The 22,694-nt window shown below is 53.5% G+C and overlaps 1 protein-coding gene across 2 annotated transcripts in view; it reads left to right on the top strand.

Annotated features, from left to right (window-relative positions):
• Positions 1–22,694, top strand: part of CELF5 (CUGBP Elav-like family member 5) — a 48,551-nt gene that overhangs the window by 9,326 nt on the left and 16,531 nt on the right. For both annotated transcript variants that reach the window (XM_032628805.1, XM_032628804.1), the window contains exon 2: positions 9,293–9,375. In XM_032628805.1, coding sequence (XP_032484696.1) covers positions 9,293–9,375 — 83 coding nt within the window. The remainder of the gene's footprint in view (positions 1–9,292; positions 9,376–22,694) is intronic.

The following is a 22,694-nucleotide window of genomic DNA, read 5'->3' as shown; positions in this document are numbered from 1 at the left end:
AAGTGGAGGCTCAGAGAGGTTAAGTGGCTGCCCTAGATCACACAGCAGAAGGGCATCGGGCAGGGTTAATTCTCCGTCTTTAGTTCCTTGATTAGCACTGAATTGGAAGATCTTGAGCCTGGGGTGCCACTGTGCGGTGGGTGGGGATCAGAGGGGTTTGAGACGAGGACTTCGTACAATCGGTCATGGTTGGAGTCCTGGCTGGGGAGGGGAGGAGATGTTGGTGATCAGAGAGAAATGAAAAAGGCTGTCTCTCCTGCTTTTGTTTCCCCAGCACAGCTGGCACATGACAGGTGCTCAGGAAATATTGACTGACCTGATGCTGGGCATGGCGGGGGGCGGGGGGGAGGGAGAAAAATGAATCAAGTGTAGTCGCCGCCCTCTAGGAGGTGGTCTTGATATTAGCAGGTCAGTTTGGAAACAAAGTCATTCAGTCAGTCAGTATTTATTGAGCACCTACTCTGTTCCTGGCACTAAGTAAGTTCTGGGGACCCCAAACTGAACAAAACACAAACTCCCCCCATCCTCTTGGAAGTGGCATTTCAGTGGGGGAGACAGAAAAAAAAAATTATGTGCCATTTGAGATGGTAACAAAGGCACAGGAAAAAATAGAACATGGTGGGGGGTGGTTGAGGAATGTTTTTGGTTTTTTCTGGTTGCATTGGGTCTTCGTTGCTGCACGCGGGCTTTCTCTAGTTCCATCCAGCCAGGGCTACTCATTGCGGTGGCTTCTCTTGTTGCAGAGCATGGGTTCTAGGCGCGTGGGCTCAGTAGTTGTGGCTCGCGGGCTCTAGAGTTGTGGTGTATGGGCTTAGTAGCTCCACGGTATGTGGGATCTTTCCACGCCAGGGAATCAAACGCATGTCCCCTGCACTGGCAGGCAGATTCTTAACCACTGTGCCACCAGGGAAGTCCCAGGACTGTCGTTTTAAACAGGGTGCTCCATGGAGGTTTCACTGAGGGGGTGACATTTGAGCCAAGACCTGAAGGAAGTGAGAGGGTGAACTGTGCAGAGATCTGGGGGAAATACATCCCAGAACAGCTTGTGCAAAGGCCCTGGGGCAGGACGGGGCCTGGTGTGTTGGAGGAACAGCCGGGAGGCCCGTGTGTCTGGAGCAGAGTGAGTAAGGGGGAGAGGAGGGGGGAGGGCAGGGAGGGGAAGGGGGAGGTCGTTCAGGGCCTTGTGGGCCACTGGGAGGACTTGGGCTTTTACCCCAGGGAGGTGGGAGCTCTGGAGAGTTGTGGAGGGGCGGGGCCTGGCTCAGGTGCTCACAGGCGCCCCCTTGTGGCTGCTCTGGGGAGGACAGACTGGGGGCGCCAGGGCGTAGCTGGGGACCGGGGGTTAGGGGACTGAGTTGGTCCAGGTGGGGCTGGACCAGGATGGAGACCAGGAACAGTGGCCAAATTCTTACTGAGCACGTGCTGTGTGCTGGGCCCAATGCTGGACACTGGGAACACATAAGTGACTGGGACACTACCTGTCTCCACCCCCCTGACCCAGCATCAGTTGGGGCTGGGGAGGCTTCCCTGAGGAGCAGTGGCTCAGTTGGGACCTTCAGGTTGAGGAGAAATGAGCCAGGCAGAGATGAGGGTGAGGGTGTGTGAACCAAGAAAATGGCAAGTTCAAAGGTAGTCAGCGAGGGACTTCCCTGGCGGTCCAATGGTTAAGACTCCATGCTCCCAATGCAGGGGGACCAGGTTCGATCCCTGGTCAGGGAACTAGATTCTGCATGCCGCAACTAAAAGATCCCGCATGCCTCAACTAAGACCCGGCACAGCCAAATAAATAAATATTAAAAGAAACAAAAACAAAGGCAGTCATTGAGATGCCAGGCGTGGGGTGTGTCCAGGGTCAGGGTGCAGCCAGGGACACGACCAGTGTCCATCAGGGTCAGTCCCCAGACCTACCAAGCTGCCTGGGAAGTGACAAAAATCCCAGACTTATGCATGAACATAAGGACTATGAATAGTAAAAAGGAAAAAAAAATGTTTTTCTTTTCATTTTTTTTCTTTTTCTTTTTTTTTTTTTTTTGCTGTACGCGGGCCTCTCCCGTTGCGGAGCACAGGCTCTGGACGCGCGGGCTCCGGACGCGCAGGCTCAGCGGCCGTGGCTCACGGGCCCAGCCGCTCCGCGGCATGTGGGATCTTCCCAGACCGGGGCACGAACCCGTGTCCCCTGCATCGGCAGGCGGACTCTCAACCACTGCGCCACCAGGGAAGCCCCTCTTTTCATTTTTAAAACAGTTTTTTTAGTTCATTAGATCAATGTAACAAGCTCCAGCGACTTAAGTCGTTCCCCAAGGCTCTGGAATTTTCTGGAACTCAGAAGCCCTTTACCCACCCCCAGTTTGGGTTTAGCACCAGGGGTTGTTTCTGACTTGCTGTATGACCTCAGGAAAGCTGCTCAGCATCTCTGAGCCTGGGTTAACTCCTCTGTAACATGGGGATAAAAATAGTGTGAGAGGGCTTCCCTGGTGGCGCAGTGGTTGAGAGTCCGCCTGCCGATGCAGGGGACACGGGTTCGTGCCCCGGTCCGGGAGGATCCCACATGCCGCGGAGCGGCTGGGCCCGTAAGCCGCTGAGCCTGCGCGTCCAGAGCCTGTGCTCCGCAACGGGAGAGGCCACAACAGTGATATATATATATATATATATATATATATATATATATATATATATATATATATGGTGTGAGAATCCAGGGATGGCAGGGAGAGCAGCTGCATGAGGGCTTGGCTCCATGCACATGGCTGGTACCACTTGGGGGATTTTTAGTCAGTCCTGCGGAGGTCCTTCCCATGAAGACCCCCAAACCCTCAGATCCAGCAGGGCCCAAACCGGGTTCCACCTCTTCCTTCCAAACTGCTGCTGCTCCTGGGTCCCCATTGGTACCAGTTTCCTGGGGTAGCCATTCCAAACGATCACAGATTCTCTCTCAGTCCTGGAGGCCAGAAGTCTGAGATCAAGTCTGTGCTCCCTCTGGAGGCTCCAGGGGAGGGTCCCTCCTGCCTCTTCCAGCTTCTGGGGGCTCCAGGCGTCCCTTGGCTTGTGGCTGCATCCGTCCAGTGTCTGCCTCCATATTCCCCTGTCTTCTGTCTGTGTCTCCTCTTCTGTCTCGTATAAGGACACTTGGCATTGGATTTGGGACCCACATGGTTGTCCAGGATGATCTCATGTCAAGATCCTTACATCTGCAAAGACCCTTTTTCCAAATAAGGTCCCGTTCCCACGTTCCTGGAGTGGATGGATCTTTTCTGGGAGGACCAGCATTCAGTGCGCAGAGATGCTTCTCATCTTCTGGGCTTCCCTAGCCTTGTGTCCCCACCTCTGCCCCAGGCTGACAACACACAGGGGTGTGTCTATCTCTGCCTCTACCCAGCCTGGAGCCTTAGCATCACCCATTAGTCAAAGCATTGTCTCCAGAACCCCAGCTGAGCAGAGGCCTGTTGCCATGGAGGGACAATGGCCACCTCTGCCCCCTTCCTCAGAGAGGAGCATCCCCAGGGCTGGGGGAAGAGCCCTGTGTCATGTGTCATGCAGGTATGGGCTTAAGTCCTAGCCCTGTCCTATCTGTGGGTGACCTGGGCCACTGGGAACCTCAGTCTCCTCAGCTGTAAGGTGGACACTCTTCTCCCTACCATTGTAGGCTCTGTGGGGTCGGCCTGGGTCTCCATGTTTGGGAGGCCTGTATTAATGGTTCAGTTTATCTGTGCATCAAACAGTTGGTGTCTAGACTAGATTGTACGTGGCCCACAGTGGTCTTTTCATGGATGCTCTTAAGGCCACGTTTGTCTTAAAATACCAAAGGTGTGGAGTGAGTTCAGGGAAGATGGCAGAATTGGGTGCCTCTGCCACTCCACACCCCAGGGACCAAAGCCCCGAAAGTGCAGTGGATGGGAGTGAAGCCCATGACATCAGATACCCCTGGCTTCAAATTCCAGCTCCACCCCTTACCTGCCGTGCAATCATAGGTAAGTCACTTTGTCTCTCTGAACCTCAATTCCTCCATACAAGGCATAACACCTCCCTCATAGGATTCCTGCAGAGAAGAGCGGGGCGTGGAGCCAGGTACCAGGACAGCGAACGCCCTAAGTGTTCAATGAATTGGCTGTTATTGCTACTACTGTCATAAGAGGGGAAATATTGTGGTGCAGAAGGGCTGGGACTGGAGTTAGACTTCCAGGGTTCGAATTCCACCTCTGGGACCTGTCGCTGTGTGACAGCTCAGTGTTTGGTGTTTCCGTGTCCCCGTCTTAAAATGGGGAGAAAACAGATACAGTAGTGCCATTCTCTTGGGCTAGGCTGAGAGTTTGAAGGGTTCATATGGGTGATGACTCTGTAAGATGCTTGGCACTCAGTGAACTTCCAACTATTACTGTCATTATTACAACTTCAAGTCATGAAATTCCAAAAGCTGTGATCTTGGAGCAGAGAGCAGAGGATCTTGTCAAGAGGAGGGACCCTCAGGATTTCCCAGTAAAGAAGGGGATCTGCTGCTTGCTTGCCTCCAGGGACAGGACACTGCCTCCCTCCAAAGAGAGCCATGATGAGGTGGATCTAGTTGTTAGACAATTTTCATATATTGAGGAAATCTCTTGTTTCCCAAGGATCCCCCCATTGGTCCCTGCTCCACCTGGGGTGTCGAGAGGTCAGCTCTTGTCCAGGCTTTGAAAAATGGGGGTGGGTGTGAAGGGAACCATGGGGTTGTCGATTACTGAGCATTCTGGGTTATTGGTTCTTGGAGGTGGGGCTGCCCTATTGACCTGCCCCGCCTCTACAGAACCCCAGGGCTTGGCCAGCGCGGGGCTTGGAGTGTGTTTTGCTGAACGCCTGGTCCCACCCTCTCTTGTCATTGACGAGGCTGGTGTATAGGGTGAGGGTAGCCAGGGCTGGAATCTGCTGAGAGGCTCACCCATTGTGGGCACTGGCTGGGCTGAGATTTCCCTGGGAGGGTCCCTCTAGGACTAGGATGCAGCAAACCAGACCCCCTAAATTGAAATGGGGTCCATGGCCTCTTCAACATTTGATCCAGCAGCACATTCTGTCAGAAAGGTGGTACTATTTTAAGGTTCCTTACAGGGAAAGTTAAGGCAGGGGCCTGTGACCCTCCACATAGGCCTGGGGGGCCTATTTCCCTCATAGGCTCTGGGGAAATTTTTTAGAAAAGATGCAAACTCAAGGCAGTGTATCCTAGTGGTTAGCACACAGTTCGAGGCGCCTGACTGCCTGGGATGTTCCACTGTGTGACCTTGGGCAAGTCACTTCCGCTCTCTGTACCTCAAGCCCTCATCTGTAAAACGAGGACAATGCCAACAGCTCCTTTGTGGGGTTATTGTGACGATTAAATGAGTCAGTATTGAGTATAAGCTTATTAGCAATAAAAACTAAGGAGCTTAAGGCTTCCCTGGTGGCGCAGTGGTTGAGAGTCCGCCTGCCGATGCAGGGGACACGGGTTCGTGCCCCGGTCCGGGAAGATCCCACATGCCGCGGAGCGGCTGGGCCCGTGAGCCATGGCCGCTGAGCCTGTGCGTCCAGAGCCTGTGCTCCACAACAGGAGAGGCCACAACGGTGAGAGGCCCGCGTACCACAAAAAACAAAAACAAAACTAAGTTGCTTTATTAACATCATCACTAAAAGTCTGTGTTTGTTGGGAACTGTATTTATTTGTTAAGGCTGCTGAAATAATGTGCTGCAAACCAGGTGGCTTAAAAAATCAGAAGTGTAATCTCTCCTAGTCCAACAGGCCAGAAGTCTGAGATCAAGGTGTTGGCAGGGCTGGCTTCTTTTTTTTTTTTCTTTTTTTTTTTTTTGTCCGCACTGTGTGGCATGTGGGATCTTAGTTCCCCGACCAGGGATCAAACCCGTGCCCCCTGCATTGGGAGCGCGGAATCTTAACCACTGGACCGCCAGGGAAGCCCCAGGGGCTGGCTCCTTCTGAGACCATTAGGGAGAATCTGATGCAGGTCTTCCAGCTTCTGGTGGTGCTGGCAGTCCTTACCGTTCTTTGGCTTGTCATACATCCCCCAGATTTCTGCCTTCATGTTCACATGACGTTCTCCCTGTGTGCATGTCTCTGTGTTCAAGTCTTCCCCTTTTATAAGGGTACCAGTCTCATATTGGATTAGGGTCCACCCTACTCTACTATGACCTCACCTCAACTAATTGCATCTGCAACGACCCTATTTCCAAATAAGTTCACATTCTGAGGTCCTGTTGGTTGGGAGAACAACATATGAGCTTGCGGGAGGAGGGAAACAGTTCAACCCTAATAGAACCTGAAATTCGAGGCTCTATTATCCAGAAACTGGTGAACATGACACGTTTTCACCAATGAGAAAAGAGAAGCTAAGAGGCTGAGAAGAGATAGGGCCAAGAAAACAGGGAAACATTTCAGTACCAGGGACAGCGGCTCGCGTGTGTTTGTTTTGGTTTTTTCTCTCGCTGCAAACCTTCCAGACCCAGAGGCTGATGGAAGGTTATTCAGGGGTCTCACCTACCCTCCTAGGGCCAGCACACTCCATCTTCTGCATATAGGGCTCCACAGGCAAGAAAGGACCCAAGGAGAAAGGGCTTTGCCCCTATTTTACGTCTCCCTGCAGCCCAATTTCTTGCCAATCATGCCTAATTTCTCTCAGTCTTTATGGCCGATTTTCGTAGTGCTTCTCCTTTCCCTGAAGACCTTGGGAGATTCTATTCAGAAAATAGAAACACCAAAAAAAAAAAAAAGTGGAAAGATGAGGCATGTATTGGAAGAAGACATGGGCATCAAATATAATCAAAGAAGAATAAGCACACACAATTTATAAAGAGGGGATGTTTGTAATATATCCCAATTACCAGTTTTTATTCTGGTAAAATTACATAACAAAATTTACCAACTTAACCATTTTTAGGTGCACAGCTCAGTGGCATTAAGCACATTTACATTGTTGTGCAACTGTCCCCACCATCATCTCCAGAACTTTCTCATCTTCCCAAACTGAAACTCTGTCCCCATGAAACACTGACTCCCCATCCCCCCCCCCCCAGCCCCTGGCCCCCACCATCTACTTCCTGTCGCTATGCATCTGACTCCTCTGGGTCCTCCTATGAGTGGAATCATACTGTATTTGTCCTTCTATGTCTGGCTTATTTCACTGAGCATCAGGTCTTCAGGGTTCATCCATGTTGCAGCAGGTGTCAGAATTTCTTTCCTTTGTGGTCCTTTTACAGATGGACCACATTTTGCTTATCCATTTATCTGTTGATGGATATCTGGGTTGTTTCCACCTTTTGGCTGTTGTGAATAATGCTGCTATGAACACGGGTGTGCAAATATCTCTTCGAGTCCCTGCTTTCAATTCTTTTGAGATATATACCCAGAAGTGGAATTGCTGGATCATATGGTAATTCTATGTTTAACTTTTTTTAGGAGCTGCCAAAGCGTTCTCCACAGCGGCCGCACAATTTTACATTCCCAACACATTTAAATGTTTTTTAAATGCTAGAAGCTGTCCTCAGCTCTGCCTGGTGCCCCTTCCCCAGGGCTGCAGGGCACCTCTTAGGCCTGGGGCGGGGACCCCTCCCCATCACCAGGCCCAGCTGGTGGGAGCAGCCGCGTAGTGAGCGCAGCCCAGCAGGATGCGGCTTTAATTAGCTCCAGCCTGGGGCGGAAGTGGTGCCCACGGAGCTGTTCCTAGGGGCTCTGCACAGGGGGTCCGCTTCGGGGAAGGCAGAGAGACCATGGGGAGGGAGCTGGGCATGGAGGACACAGGACTCGACAGCATCAGAGCAGCCAACCATGGTCTCATTTCACAGACAGTGAAACTGAGGTCCATGGGGGTTAGAGAGGCAAACCCAGCGCTGGAGCCCGGATCCCTATGTCCATCCCAGGGAACTTGCCTGCATCCTCTAGCCCGCCTCGGGCAAACATCTTTCAAAATATCTTTGATCTCATTGGCCTTTCTCTGGGCGCCTCCCTCTGCTCGCTCCTCTTCTGTGTCTGTCTCTCAACCTTTCTTGTCTCTGTGGCTCTCACGCTTCTCACCCCCCGCCCCCATTCAGGACTTCCTCCAATCACACCCTCTCTCTAGACTACTTTAGGGCCGGCCCCGCCCCTTGCCTCTCCTGATTGGCCCTGCCCTTTGACGCCACACCCCACCCGTGTAGCTCCGCTCCCCGACCCTTGGTGGGTCAATCCCACCGCACCCTCGGACCATCCTCTCTGATGGGGGAAACTGAGGCCCACACAGGGGCAGCATCCCACCCGAGGCCACAAAGCTGGTTAGTGGCAGAGTCACTGTGCTCCTCATTCCAGGGTTGAGGCCTCTTCTGACTCCTTGGGGCTGCTGGTGCCCTCCCCACCCTCCTCCCTGGGGCAGCAGCTCTGCCCCCTCTCCCCTCCCCCACCTCGCCCCGCATTTTAGCATCAGCCACGGATTTAATTAACAGCTGATTCTCCTCTCTGCCTTTCCCTGTCTCACCCTTTGGGAAATGTACGTGTGGGAGGGGAGAGCTGAGCTACTCCTACTGCCCCACACCCAAAGGGGGCTCCAGCCTCCTTTTCTCTTTTTGTTTTTTTAAATTGTAGTAAAATACACATAACATTAAATTTACCACCTTAATCACTTTTCCTTCTTTTCTTTCCTTAAATTTTTTTTTATTGTGGTTAAATACACATAACATAAAGTTGACCATTTTAACCATTTTTAAGTGTACAATTCAGTGGCATTAAGTACATTCCCACTGTTGTGTAACCATCCCCACCATCACCTCCAGAACTTTCTCATCTCCCCAAACTGAAATTCTGTCCCCATGAAACACTAACTCCCCACCCCCTCCCCCAGCCCCTGGCCCCCACCATCTACTTCCTGTCTCTATGGATGCGACTCCTCTGGGGACCTCGTGTGAGTGGGATCCCACAGTATCCTTCTGTGTCTGGTTCTCTCACTGAGCATAACATCCTCAAGGTTCATGTATGTTGTAGCATGTGTCAGAATTTCCTTCCTTTTAATTTATTTATTTGGCTGTGCCGTGCGGCATGTGGGGTCCTAATTCCCCAACCAGGGATCGAACCTGTGCCCCTGCAGTGGGAGCGCGGAGTTTTAACCACTGGACCGCCAGAGAAGTCCCGTTTCCTTCCTTTATAAAGCTGAGTAATATTCCATTGTACAGGTGGACCACGTTTAGTTTATCCATTCATCAGTCAGTGGACGCTTGGGTTGTTTCTGCCTCTTGGGTATTGTGAATAATACTGCTGTGAACATGGGTATACAGCATCCTTTTCTCCTAACACCCATTTTTGTCTCCCCTCCAGGCTGTGCCTTTCTCACCTACTGTGCCAGGGACTCCGCCATCAAAGCTCAGACTGCCCTGCACGAACAGAAGACCTTGCCCGGGGTGAGTCCTGGGTGCTGTCTGGGAAGGGAGGGAACACACGGAGGAGATGCTTTCGGCCTGGGGAAGGCTAAGGGCCTTCCTGGGATCAGCTGTGAAGCCCACGTGCTTCTGGACTCAGAAAGAGGCATAAGGAACAGGGAGACAGAAATCACCAGAATGAGCATTTCTTGTGTGCCTACTGCATCCCATGCTGTATACTTCACATCAGGGTTGTTGTGTGGCGAGCAGGCTGCATACTGCACAAGGGCACCTGACTTAGCGTGCGAGTGTCATTGGACTGAAACCTGAAGGATGAGGAAATATTGGCAGGGCAGAGGGACAGCCTGTGCAAAGGCCCTGGGGCAGGACTGGGCCTGGTGTGCTGGAGGAACAGCGAGGAGGCCCATGTGTCTGGAACAGAATGAGCGAGGGGGAGAGAGGGAGGAGGGGAGGGCAGGGAGGTGAGAGAGGCAGATGTGCAGGGCCTGTGGGCCTCAGGGAGGAGCCTAGACCCTACCTGTTTCTCACCATAAAAAGGGAAGGGGTTCTCTTTCCCCTTGTCCTTATGGAGCAAATGAAGCTATGGCCCCTTAATGTAATAGTTCCTCCCCAGGGAAAGCTGGCCCAGGCTCTATCCCTGCTGGTCTCTCTTATCAGCCCTGTCCTCTTTGGGTGGGCAGGAGGTCCCTGCCCTCAGTAAAGGATGGATGGTCCCCCTCAGCCAGCCAAGCCAGGTCTCCAGTGAGAACTGTGGCACTCCCCACCATGAGTTCGGGGGTGGGGTGTCGCCCTTTCCCTCTGGAAATCTCAGGGACCCTTCAGCCTCAAGGGGATTCAGCGGATGCTTTGGTGGCATCATGCCGTCACTGCTGGGAGCATGGGCACAGCACGGCTGACAGTGGACAATCTGGGGTTCGCCTGCCAGGGACATGAAGCTGTGGCATGGGTTTGACTCAACTCTGAACAAGCATCACAATGTTTCGGAGGGGGTGGCCTCAACCTTATCTTGCAGAACAAAGAGCCCCTCTTTGGAAGGTGAAGTGGCAGAAGCAAGAGCATACACTTTGGTGGCCACATCAGTGGGCTCCTCATTTAGCTCCCACCTGTTTTTGCTGTGTGACAGTGAGCCAGTAACTTAACCTCTCTGGTCTTCAGCATCGGAAGAGTATAATGGGGTGAAACTGTAGAGAAGGTCATGGAGGGATTCACAGAGTAAGTGGCATTTGAGAAGAGACTTGAAAGATGAGAAGGCAGGGCATGCCAGGAGAAGGAACAGGACTTGCAAAGGTGACTTAGAGCCTGTGGAACAAACACCATCCGGAACTCACTCTTCTCCCTCCCTTGGACCTTCTGCCAATACCTCCCCAAATCAACTGGAAACTGGAGGGCAGGTCCGTCCATACAGGTTAGCGTCAAGGGGCACAGTGGAGTTCTGCGGACTGTATTAGTTATCTCCTGATGCACCACAAATTACTGCTCAACTTAGTGGCTTCAAAAAATCAGCATTTGGGTTTCCCTGGTGGCGCAGTGGTTGAGAGTCCGCCTGCCAATGCAGGGGACGCGGGTTCATGCCCCGGTCCGGGAAGATCCCACATGCCGTGGAGCGGCTGGGCCCGTGAGCCACGGCCGCTGAGCCTGTGCTCTGCAACGGGAGAGGCCACAACAGTGAGAGGCCCGCGTACTGCAAAAAAAAAAAAAAAAAATCAGCATTTGTTATCTCACAGTTGCCACGGGTCAGGAATTGGGGCGTGAGTTTGCTGCGTGGTCCTGGCTTTGGGGTCTCTCCTGAGGTGGCAGTGAAGTTGTCAGCGAGAGCTCGACTGTTGGCTGGAGGCCTCAGCGTCTCTCCCCGTGGGCATCTCCCTGGTGCCTGCTGCTTGAGGGAGGGGCCTCACAACAGGGCTGCTGGCTTCCCCCAGGGCACGTGATCGGAGCAGGCGAGAGCCAGGAGGAAGCCATGGCGCCTTTTATGGCTTCCTTTCAGAATGACACACTCTCATTTCTGCCATATTGTATCCTGGCAACTTGCCAGGAGCCAGGGGGCCTTGGGGAGGGACACCTTGGAGGGACAAAGTTTGGTAGTGGATTTGTCCAAGTTCTGGCAGCCAGCAAGCAGCAGAACAGGGATATGACCTTCATGGTCTGACCCATGCTAGCAACAGCTCCAGTGCTGTTTCCCAATCCTTCCATATCCAGTGGACCTTTCTTTTTTTTTTTTTTTTTTTTTTGTGGCATCAGGTCCTGGCTGGAAGCTCTGACTCTCTGTTCAGAGAAATCAATACCCACATGGAGATTTGCCAACGTTCCTAGAAGTTTCCCTCCGCCCCCATCAGCTAAGTCCCTCTTCCCCATTCCCCTGCGCCCATTTTCCTGATGGGATCACTGAGATCCAAAGCCAGTGCCTTTGGCTGCCTGAGGCCTCAGGGGCCTGTTCCCTCTGTGTTGGGGGCTGGCAGACGGTGGAAGAGCCAGGAGTCAAGGAGCCATCCCTCCCTGTATGCCCCGCCCCTCTTTCCAGGCTGGTCTCTGGTCCGAGGCCTCTTCAGGATGTAAAGATGCCAGTTGCCAGGGGTTCCTTCTATGTGTCAGGCTAAGGGCTCTCTGTCCTCCTCTCTCTGCTCACTCTCCCGGCCCATGGATCCAGTTCTTTCATCCATCTATTCAGCCACCAGCAAACTTTCATTGAGCACCTATGCTGCACTTCTCTCGCCAGCTCTGTGTGCAGAAACCACCCCCTGGTGACTCTCCCAGGCACCCCAGACCCAGCAGAGCTCAAACTGGCCACAGCATCCCCTTTGAACAAGTTTCTCCTCCTCCCTCCCCCATCCCCCTCCAGCCCTGCCATCCCCACATCCTGCTCTCCAGAGCCTCTCCTCCATGTGTCACCCCTCCTCCCACTTCTGTGATCCTGTGGGTTCCCATCCCATCTCCACCCCTCCCAACCTGTGTGACCTTGACAGTATCTTTCCTTAAGAGGCTCAGTCATCCTTGTCTCCAAAATGGGCATCGCCAGGTCCATCTGACCAGGCTGGAGAGGGGGTTGTTAAAAAATCTGGGTACAGGGCTTCCCTGGTGGCACAGTGGTTGAGAGTCCGCCTGCCGATGCAGGGGACACGGGTTCGTGCCTCGGTCCGGGAAGCTCCCACATGCTGTGGAGCGGCTGGGCCCGTGAGCCATGGCCGCTGAGCCTGCGCATCTGGAGCCTGTGCTCCGCAACGAGAGAGGCCACGGCAGTGAGAGGCCCGCGTACCGCAAAAAAAAAAAAAAAAAAAAAAAAAAAAAAATGTGGGTACAAAGTAGATTCCATTTTTGGAGATGTTAAGCGCTTATATTTTGGTCTCTGACAGCCCCTAGTTCCTAGAAATTCCTCACTCTCCAGATACTAAGGACCCAGAAAGAACACCAACCTCTAGGTCGGGTGGAGAACGTGTGGGAAACTGCCTTCCTACCTGGAGAATCTCTACGCTGCTTTCAAGGCGACCCCTGTTATCTCCTCCCTCTGCTTATCCCTGACCCCTCGGGGCTGGGGGTGACTGCGTCTACCTATGTCTCCCCCTAGATTGGGGGTCCCTTGAGGGCAGACCCTGACTTTCAGGATGGGAGTAAATCCGGGGGTGTAGATGTCTCCTAGGGCCACTCTAACAAGGCACCACAAAGTGGGTGTATTAAAGCAACAGAAACTTACAGTCTCCCAGTTCCAGGAGCCAGAGTCCAAGATCCAGTTGTCAGCAGGGCTGCCCTCCCTCTGCAGGCTCTCAGGGAGATTCTATCCCAGGCTGTCTCCCAGCTTCTGGTGGTCGCTGGCAATCCTTGGCTTGTAGACACATCCCTCCAACCCCTGCCTCTGTCATCACATGGCCTCCTTCTCTGTGTCTTCAGCTCTCCCACCTCCCTCTGCCTTTCTCTCTCTCTCTCTCTCTCTTTTTAAAAAATATTTATTTATTTATTTATTCATTGGTTGCGCCGGGTCTTAGTTACGGCTCGCTGGCTCCTTAGTTGTGGCATGCAAACTCTTAGTTGTGGCATGCATGTGGGATCTAGTTCCCTGACCAGGGATCGGAGCCGGGCCCCCTGCATTGGGAGCGAGGAGTCTTTGTTTTTTAAATTAATTAATTTTATTTTTATTATTTTTGGCTGCGCTCCGTCTTTGTTGCTGCATGCGGGCTTTCTCTAGTTGCGGCGAGCAGGGGCTACACTTCGTTGCGGTGCGTGAGCTTCTCATTGTGGTGGCTTCTCTTGTTGCAGAGCATGGGCTCTAGGCACGCGGGCTCAGTAGTTGTGGCTCGCGGGCTCTAGAGCGTAGGCTCAGTAGTTGTGGCACATGGGCTTAGTTGCTCCTCGGCATGTGGGATCTTCCCGGACCAGGGATGGAACCCGTGTCCCCTGCATTGGCAGGCAGATTCTTAACCACTGCGCCATCACGGAAGTCTGTACCTTTCTCTCTCTCTCTTTGTTTTTAAATAAATGTATTTATTTTTGGCTGTGTTGGGTCTTTGTTGCTGCGTGCGGGCTTTCTCTAGTTGCGGCAAGCAAGGGCTACGCTTTGTTGCGGTGCGTGGGCTTCTCAGTTCAGTGGCTTCTCTTGTTGCGGAGCACGGCCTCTAGAGCGCAGGCTCAGTAGTTGTGGCGCACGGGCTTAGTTGTTCTGCGGCATGTGGGATCTTCGCGGACCAGGGCTTGAACCTGTGTCCCCTACATTGGCAGGCGGATTCTTAACCACAGTGCCACCAGGGAAGCCCCTCTGCCTTTCTCTTATGAGGACACCAGTCATTGGATTTAAGGCTCACCTAAATCCAGGATGACCTCGTGTCCAGATCTATCACTTAATTACATCTCTAAAGATGCCTTTTCCAATTAGTTCCCACTCACAGATTCCAGGGGTTAGGACTTGGACATATTTTTAGGGAGGACGGCCATTCAACTCACTACAAGGGGTGACCACAAAATGAAGAGCCAGATATAAGGGTCACTGTGGGCAGCATCTCAAGGGAGAACCAGGTGACCTGCGTTGATGGCCTCGCGGAGGGCAAACAGGGTGGCTTTTTGGAGGGGGATGCATTTGAGCTGAGTCTTGAGCAATGGGGAGGATTGTGGCAGATGGGGGTGGTGTGAGCACGGGGTATACCAAGACTTGGAAGCAGGAACATGCCTGGCCTGCTGAGTGCAAGGACATGTGAGAGCCTGACGAACAAGTTTACTGCCCCCAGGGACACTGGGCAATGTCTGGGGACATTTGTGGTTGTCATGACCGGGAGATGCTGCTGGCATCTTGTGGGTAGAGGCCAGAGGATGCCGCTCCAAACCCTACAGTGCACAGGACGGCCCGCCATGATGGAGAATTACCCAGCCCCAAATCAACAGTGCTGAGGCTGAGAAACCCTGTTTAGGAGAATAAGGAGCTGGTTAATGTTCTAGAACGGTGCTAATAGAAATAGAATGCAAGCCATGTATAGCATTTAGATTTTTCTAGGAGCATCATTTAGTGAGTGAAAAGAAACAGTTGAAATGAATTTTAATGCTATCTTTTATTTTAACCCACTTATCTCCAAAATCCTATCAAGAGGCAGTCAGTAGAGCCCACGTAAAACGTATTAACGAGATAGTTCACATTCCTTTTTTTCATCCTAAGTGTTGCAAAATCCGGTGTGTGGATTGCACACTTCTAGTCCATCTCAAGTGGGACACTCAGTGGTTATCAGAGATGCTCGATCTGGATTTGCATTTTATAAAATTGACAGTTGAAAAAGTAGATTCACTTGCCCAAATTGTCCTAAACATACGTAAAGGTTTTCCAAGAATGAAGTCGGCTAGTATCAGGTTTTAGACTTAGATTTACCTTTATATTAATTTTTTTAAAAAAATAAATTTATTTATTTATTTTTGGCTGCGTTGGGTCTTCGTTGCTGCACGCCAGCTTTCTCTAGCTGCGGCGAGCGGGGGCTACTCTTCGTTGCAGTGCGCGGGCTTCTCATTGCGGTGGCTTCTCTTGTTGCGGAGCTCGGGCTCTAGGTGTGTGGGCTTCAGTAGTTGTGGCTCGCAGGCTCTAGAGCGCAGGCTCTGTAGTTCTGGCACGTGGGCTTAGTTGCTCCGCGGCATGTGGGATCTTCCCGGAGCAGGGATGGAACCCGTGTCCCCTGCATTGGCAGGCAGATTCTTAACCACTGCGCCACCAGGGAAGTCCTATATTAATTTTAACTGAACACAATTAAACACAGTTCCATTTCTCGGTCACACAAGCCACATTTCAAGCGCTCAGTAGCCACATGTGGCTGTCGGCTGCTCTAGTGGATGGCATAGTTCTAAAATGTTCCAGGCCAAGGGTCAGCCAGCTTTTTCTGTAAAGCAGAAATGTATGGCTTTGCCGGCCATACAGCCTCTGTCACATCTACTCAAAGTGTTAAACAGTAACAGATGACAAGTGAACAAATGGGCATGGCTGTGTGCCAGTAAAACTTTATTGACAACAACAGATTGGGGGCCCAAATAGCGCTGTAGTTTGCCAATCCCCATTATAGACCATTGCTGTCCAACAGAACTTGAAGGTGGAAGTGTTCTCTCTGTGCTGTCCAATAGGGTGGCCACTAGCTCCGTGTGGCTATGGAGCCCTTAAAAAGGGGCAAGAGTGACACAGGAACTGAAGTTTTAATGTTATTTAATTTTAATAGATGTAAATTTAAACTTCCAATGTCTACATGTGGCTAAGGGCTACCGTACTGGACAGTGCAAATCTAGAATATTCTAGATCAGGGATCAACTACTGTTTTGGAGAGCCCAGACCCAGAACGTTCCAGACCAGGGCTCAGCCACCATATTAGACAGTGCAGACCTGGAATGTTCTAGACTTGGGGTCGGCTACCATGTTAGACAGTGCAGACCTAGAATGTTCTAGGCTGGGAGTCAGCTACCATATTAGACAGTGCAGGCTACAATGTTCTAGAACCAGGAGCATGGTGCAGAGTCATCATACATCTAGGCTAGGGAGTTCCCCGTCTCTCTTTGACACCTGCTGACAGTTGGGGATGGGTGAGGAGCCTCAAGCAATGCCCTTCTCTTCTTGGGCCTCAGTTTCCCCAGGGTTATCACTGTTTCCCAGCACTGCCGGGGCACCTCATCCATCTGCCATGTCAGGGGAGCACCAGGGCTGCTGCTCACCCCATTTGAAAGGTGGGGAGACTGTGGTGAGAGAGAGGAAGGGACTTGTTTGACGTCACCCAGCAGAGTGAGGACTGCAGCTCCACCCACCCAGCTCCACAGACCTTGAGCCTCTGGCTTCTCTGGCTCAGTTCCTGCAAAGCTGGCCCCCTTCCTCCCTGGAGGTGCGGGCTGATGTTTGATAAAGAAGAAGGAGGTGGCTTGGGGCTGGACCCTGGGGACGGAGGGGCCCCTGGGGGCCACCTCCTGACTGGGGCAGCATTCTGTGGGAGTAGAGCCTGGCTTAAAATTTTTTTTCTTAAAATTTGAAAAATACTGCATACTTAGAGAAAAGTGCATGCAACCCAACTGATTAAAAAGCAAGCACCCTGTTACCTCTACACAGTTGGCACCCTGGACACCACCCCGTCCCACGTCCCCAAGCCCAAGCCCCTCTCTTCTGTTGGAGGAGCTGCTGCCCTGACTTTTACGGTAACCAACCCCTGCTTTTCTTCTGGTACCGCGCCCGTGAGATTCAATATCACGCCTCAGCGCTTTGCACTTTGTCATCGCTGTGTGGTATTCCATGGCTGTGACACACCATTTTTTCGTCCACTCTCCTGCTGGTGGGCATTTGGGTTGTTTCTAGTTTTGCTCTTAAGGCATAGAGATCATTGCCGGTGTTTTGTCTTTGGTGGACACGTGCCACGTTTGGGTCAGGTGCATACCCAGGAGTTCCGATCCCTGAGTACGCGTATCTTCCAATTCTGATGAGCGAAGAAGCTGATTTGGGGGGTGAGCCTCCCTGCCTGAGAACACCCGCAGAAATGGAATCAGCCTTTCAGAACTAGCGCTGGAGGCTGGCTTGCTGATCGCACGAGGAGGCATGGGGGCTACTGCGCACGAGACCCCCTTGCCTGTCAGCGGCAGCTGAGCACAGGCGTCCGAGCCCCCTCCCAGGCGTCTCCGCCAGAGAATGGAGCCTCGGCGGCTTCAAGAGAAAGCCCACCCCGCGGGCTCACGTCTCCGCGCACACCCGCGCGCGCACCTCTCGGGAGTCGGGGGGCGGGGAGGCCGGGGCTGGGTTGCGGCGCGGCCGGGGCTGGGTTGCGGCGCTAGAGACAGACAGCCACCATCTCTCCTGTCCCCGTGTGTGTGTGCGTGTGTGTGTGTGTTGGAGGAGTCGTATAAAGCGGACACTTCTGTTTTTCTGTCTCTTGATGACCCAGGAGGGGAGTGGTCCCCGTCGTTTGCCGGCTCGGTGCCTCTCTCCGTGCCCTGGCAGAGCCCAGGCCCCCAACCCCCATAATGCTGCTTTCTGCAGCGAGTGACCCACCCACTCCCACTTCCAGTTCTCTCCTCGAGTATGACAGCAGCGTCCGTGGGGGACGCAGTTTAATCAAATCTCAGCACTCTGGAATAGGATCCTACATTGAATAACAGAATCCCAGAATAGAACCCAGAATGGACCGCAGGACCCTGGAATCCACGCTGGGCAGATGTCTCTGATTCCCGCAGGAGTTCTTTGCTGGCTGTCAAACCCCAGGACGGGGTTCCTGTGGATGGAAGGGATCCCCCCCTCCCCTCCTCACACCCTCACCCCCATCAACAACAGGCAACAGGTCCAGATCCTGCCTCTTGGACGGTGAGGGGCTGGGCCATGTGAGGCAATTCCATCTCTTTCTTTGTGAAGGCCTTGGTGGGTGAGGGATGCCCCAGACCTGGCGGCCGCCCTGCTGCTCATCTGAGCACCCTGGAAAAGGATGAGTTTGTCCAGCTATGAGTCCCCCCACAGGCCCCTCCTGAAGCCCCTTCTGTGCACACAGGGGTCTCTGAGGTGGTCCCTTTGCACTATCCACCCCCATATCCCATGACTCAGCTCAGAGTCAAGCCAACCCTGAGAATGGGCGGGGGGGCCCCAAAGTGCCGAATGTCTCATGATTTGGCTTCCCCAGACCTCAGTATCCTAGTCTGTAAAGTGGGTTTGCGGAGTGTTTTGAGGGTCCTTTGAGGTGACACAGGCCAGATGCTGAGCACACACTTGGCAAATAGATGCTGAGTGAATGAACGCAGGGTCCCAGGCAAGTCGAGCTGTGGGACTCTGGCCAGTCATGTCTCTTGCCGAGCCTGTTTCCTCCCGTGAAATGGGGACAATGCAGACATGCCTGGCACGAGCTCTTGGGTTACTTCCCGTGCAGGGCACTGTGCCCAGCACGCCTGCCTCACTCTTGCCCACAGGACGGGAGTCTGGAAACCATAGGTCTCGTCTTGTTTCATCTCAGTTGTCATTCGTGGACCCTATGCTGGGTCTTTCTGGGGAGGAGTTCCCAGAGCCCCCCAGCCCTGACTTCAGGAGTTCATTCCAAAGAGGGACGGTGTGTGTGTTGGGGGATGTGTCACCATCAAGGCAATGCCTGGGCAAAGCAACCAAAGCAGATGGGGATGGAGGGGAAGGCTTCGGGGGTAGGTGGCATTCAAGGGGCTTGTGGGGCGAGGATGGGGTGTACAGGGACGTATTCCAGCCCTGTGTCCTCGGGGTGTGGGAGGAGGAGGGGGCCGGAATGGCTGGGACTGAGCAGTAAAGGTGCCTCGAATGCCAGGATGAGGAACTGGCACTCTACCTCAAGGGCAATAGGGAGCCAAGGCAGAATCTAGACCAGGAGAGGGGCTTGGTCTGGAGGTTGGGCTGGGGCTCGAGTGGGAGAGGAAGAGGCTGAAATGGTAGCCCGGGCGGCCCAGATAGGGGTCCACTTTGCTTCCTTCCCCTCCACACCATCCAGAAACCACCCAGTTGGGGCTTTCCCTGGGCCCCCACATCTAAAGGTGTAGCTTTGCAAATCCAGGAGAATATTTTGGGCCCCAGCCTGTCTACCGAAGAATCTTCCGGCAGTCCCTCCCCACAGTGGCCTCAGTTTCCCCATCTGTAATACACACAGGTCAGACATACGGGACCCTGTTTTCCCAGTGGTGTATGGCTTGATTGAAGTCACTCAGCAAAAGATAGGTGGCAGAGCAAGAACTGGATTCCAGCCACTTAATGTATGCCCACCCAGAGCCCTATCCCACCTGATCCTTGGCTGGAGGAATGGCTGTGTCCTCAGAGGCCCCTGAGGAAACTGGCAGTAGGTCTGACCCCTGCTTCTGATTTTCTCCTCTCTCTTTCTGATTTGCTATCTGTAAAAGGGGCATGTTCCCATCTCATAAAGTTGTTTGGAGATTAAACGAATCAGTGGACATAGGTATGGCTCCAACATGCTCCCCCCGCCCCACCACCAACTCCTATCCATACTTCAAAACCCACTGCAGATTTTCCATCTTCAGTGCACCCCCAGGATGATAGCCTTTGGCTCTTCATTGTTCTAGGTCTAGGTCTCCCAGCACTTGATCCTTCCCTCTGCCCCAACCCTGACCCCATGAGTCTGGAAGTGTCTGCATATGCCCCTGTTTCCCCCTCTGCCAGACTAGTGGAGTGCTCCCTGAGGGTGCGGAATTACTCAGCATGAGGCACAGGGGAATGTTGTTGAATAAGTGAAAAGAGGAAGGGAGGGGGCAGGGAAAGGGTGCGGTGATGGGGAGCCAGAGAAGGTGGAGGAGGGAGGAAGGGCACTCGGCAAAGACCTCAGTGGGACAGATGGAGAGAGGGAGCCGGAAGGAGGTGGGCAGAGCCAGATGGGCGGGTTGGGGTGGGGGGGAGACCCAGCTCTCCCCTGGCACGCCTCCTCCCGGCTTGGGCGGGCAGCGCGCGCAGGGCCCGGCCTCTGGCGGGCGGATCGCCTGGGCGTTGGGCACGGAGAACGAGGCGCGGAGCCCGGAGCCCGAGTGTGCGTGCGGCGTGTGCGCGCCCGTGCGCCCAGGGCCAGCCGGGCGGGAGGCGGCACATGGATGCCAGCCTGGCGCGCGTCTGCAGGCCGGTGGGTAAGGCGAGGCGCGGGTCCGCGGGGTGTGGATGGCCGGGCCTCACAGCCTCGGCTTTCGAGGGGGTGACTAGAGAGGAAGGGGCTGCCCACCTGGCTTCTCAGAGCCAGACCAGGACCACCGCCCCCACCCCCCCGCCGACCTGACCCAGGAGGGGAAAGAGGCCTCCCAGTCGGAGGCGGAAGGTCCCAGGCTCTGCAGCGGGTGGGGGAGATGGGAAGCAGGTAGCCAGGCCGCGAGAATGGGGTGGGGATGGAGGATGCCGTGATGGGGGCATGTTCCCTCCCTGTGGTCCCCCTCCCTCGCTCCCTCCCTCGGCTCATCCATCTCCAGAAGATTATATTTAAATATCTCTTTTGTGCAAGGCAGGAGCTGGGCTCGCCCCTAAGAGGCGGTTTCCATGGCAACAACAATTGCCAGCTTCCGTGTGGTGAATCAGCGTTGCCATGGCAACCCCATCCTCATCTGTCCAAGGTGCTGGGGGTGGGGGGGGGGAGGTGAGGGCCAGCGGAGGCGGGTGAGAGGGGTGGGGGAACGGGAGGCTGGAGCCCAGGTGCCCCATCCCCTCCACCCCCCTTCACCACCTCAGTCTGCCCTCAGTCCAGAAACTGGTCCCATCGGTTGAAATAATCTCCCCTCCCGCCTCCAGCTAGAGGGGTGTGGCACCCAGGTGAAGACGGCCCAGGATGTGTGTGTGTGTGTGTGTGTGTGTGTGTATGTGTGTGTGTGTGTGTATGGTGGGGGAAGGGGGATGTGGTTTGGCCTTTCCCAGGTGGTCAGGGTTCCTCTGAGGGTGTGGGTGGGTGGCAGGAAGATTGGGCTGGGGGAAGTGGGGGCCAAGGGGGGAAAACAGAAGCCTCTCTGGTCTGGGGCTCCCAAGGCTGTATTCACATTGAGGAGGCCCATATGTGCCCCAGACACACACTCAGAAAGAGGGAGGGTATCAGAGCGGGAGGGGCTCACCGAGGGGAAGGGAAGCAGAAAAATGACCTCTCCAGGCCTTGATTTTGACATCTGTAAAAGAGCGTAAAAATTGTGCATCTTTCTGAAAGCTTGCTGGGCAGCTGCACTGTGATTTAAAAACATGTTTATCAAGCACCTCTGAATGGCTGTGGGGATCTACTCCGAGATTGTCTGACCTGGGAGGGGGGCTAGGACCAGCACTTGTTCCAACCCCAGGCCTGGTGCAGAGGGACCAGGTGCCTTTCTATGCTGATGGGTGTTGGCCACTTCCTTCTGGCCAGTTCAGTTCAGCAAACTCCTCTGATTCTCTCCTGTACCCTGCCCTGAGGGGCGGGGTTGTGATGTTATGGTCTCAGTCTGGAGGGAAACAGAGCAACACATAGACACTTCCTGCCCTGAGGCAGAGGGAGGAAGGGACCCGAAAAGGTGGAAGGTTTGCCTGCATGGGGACTTTTGAGCTGGGTTTTGAAGGATGAGTAGGAGTTCACCAGAGACACCAGGTTGGGAGGAAGATTCTGTCCTAGAATCAACAGAGAAGCAAATGCCACCCAACCCCACATCCCTCAAATCTGTTCTGAAATACTCGCATTAGCTGATACCCCTGGCTGGGTAAATTGCAGGAGTGGGGGTTAGAGAAGGATTTCTTCCACTGAACAGTTCACTGGTTTCTTCCATTTTCAGTGCTGAGAGTGGGGGACAGAGTCCAGAACAATAAGTCCAGATTGCAGGCCAGTCCACTGAAGTATGACAGTTCCCCCCACTCGAGGCTCAGGGAGCTGGCCAAAAGTAGCTGCCTTGGTGTATCAGTCAGCTACTGCTGAGTAATAAACTGCCCCAACCATTTTATTTGTTCATGATTCTGTTGGTTAACAAGCTCAGGCTGGGCTTAGCTGGGCAGTTCTACTGGTTTGTCCTGAGTCATTCATGCAGTTGCAGTCAACTGGGGCTCGACTGAGGCTAGCTGAGCCAGGACTCCTATGCGTTGTGTGTCAGCAGGGCATCTCTGTGCATGAGATGTCCCGTCTTCCAGTAACTCACCTGGATTTGTCCACCTGGCAACCTCCATGGCTCCAAAAAGGCAACTTCTCTTGAGGGCAAGGCTTGGAACTCTCACAGCTTCACTTCCACCACATTCTCTTGGTCAGAGCAAGTCGCATGGCCAAGTCCAAAAGCAAAAGGTGGGGAAATAGACTCCAGTTCTTGATGAGAGGAACCACAAAATCACATCACATACAGGGACTGCAGGAGTTGGGCCATCTTTGCAAACCATCTATCACATTTGGGGAGGCAAGAAGACTCCCTGGATGAAGGGTTATTGTTACTGGGCTTTG

This window comes from Phocoena sinus, chromosome 3 (assembly GCF_008692025.1).
Source record: "Phocoena sinus isolate mPhoSin1 chromosome 3, mPhoSin1.pri, whole genome shotgun sequence".
NCBI lineage: Eukaryota > Metazoa > Chordata > Mammalia > Artiodactyla > Phocoenidae > Phocoena > Phocoena sinus.
The sequence above is the reverse complement of the archived record's forward strand: the minus strand, read 5'-3'. Positions and strand labels throughout refer to the sequence as shown.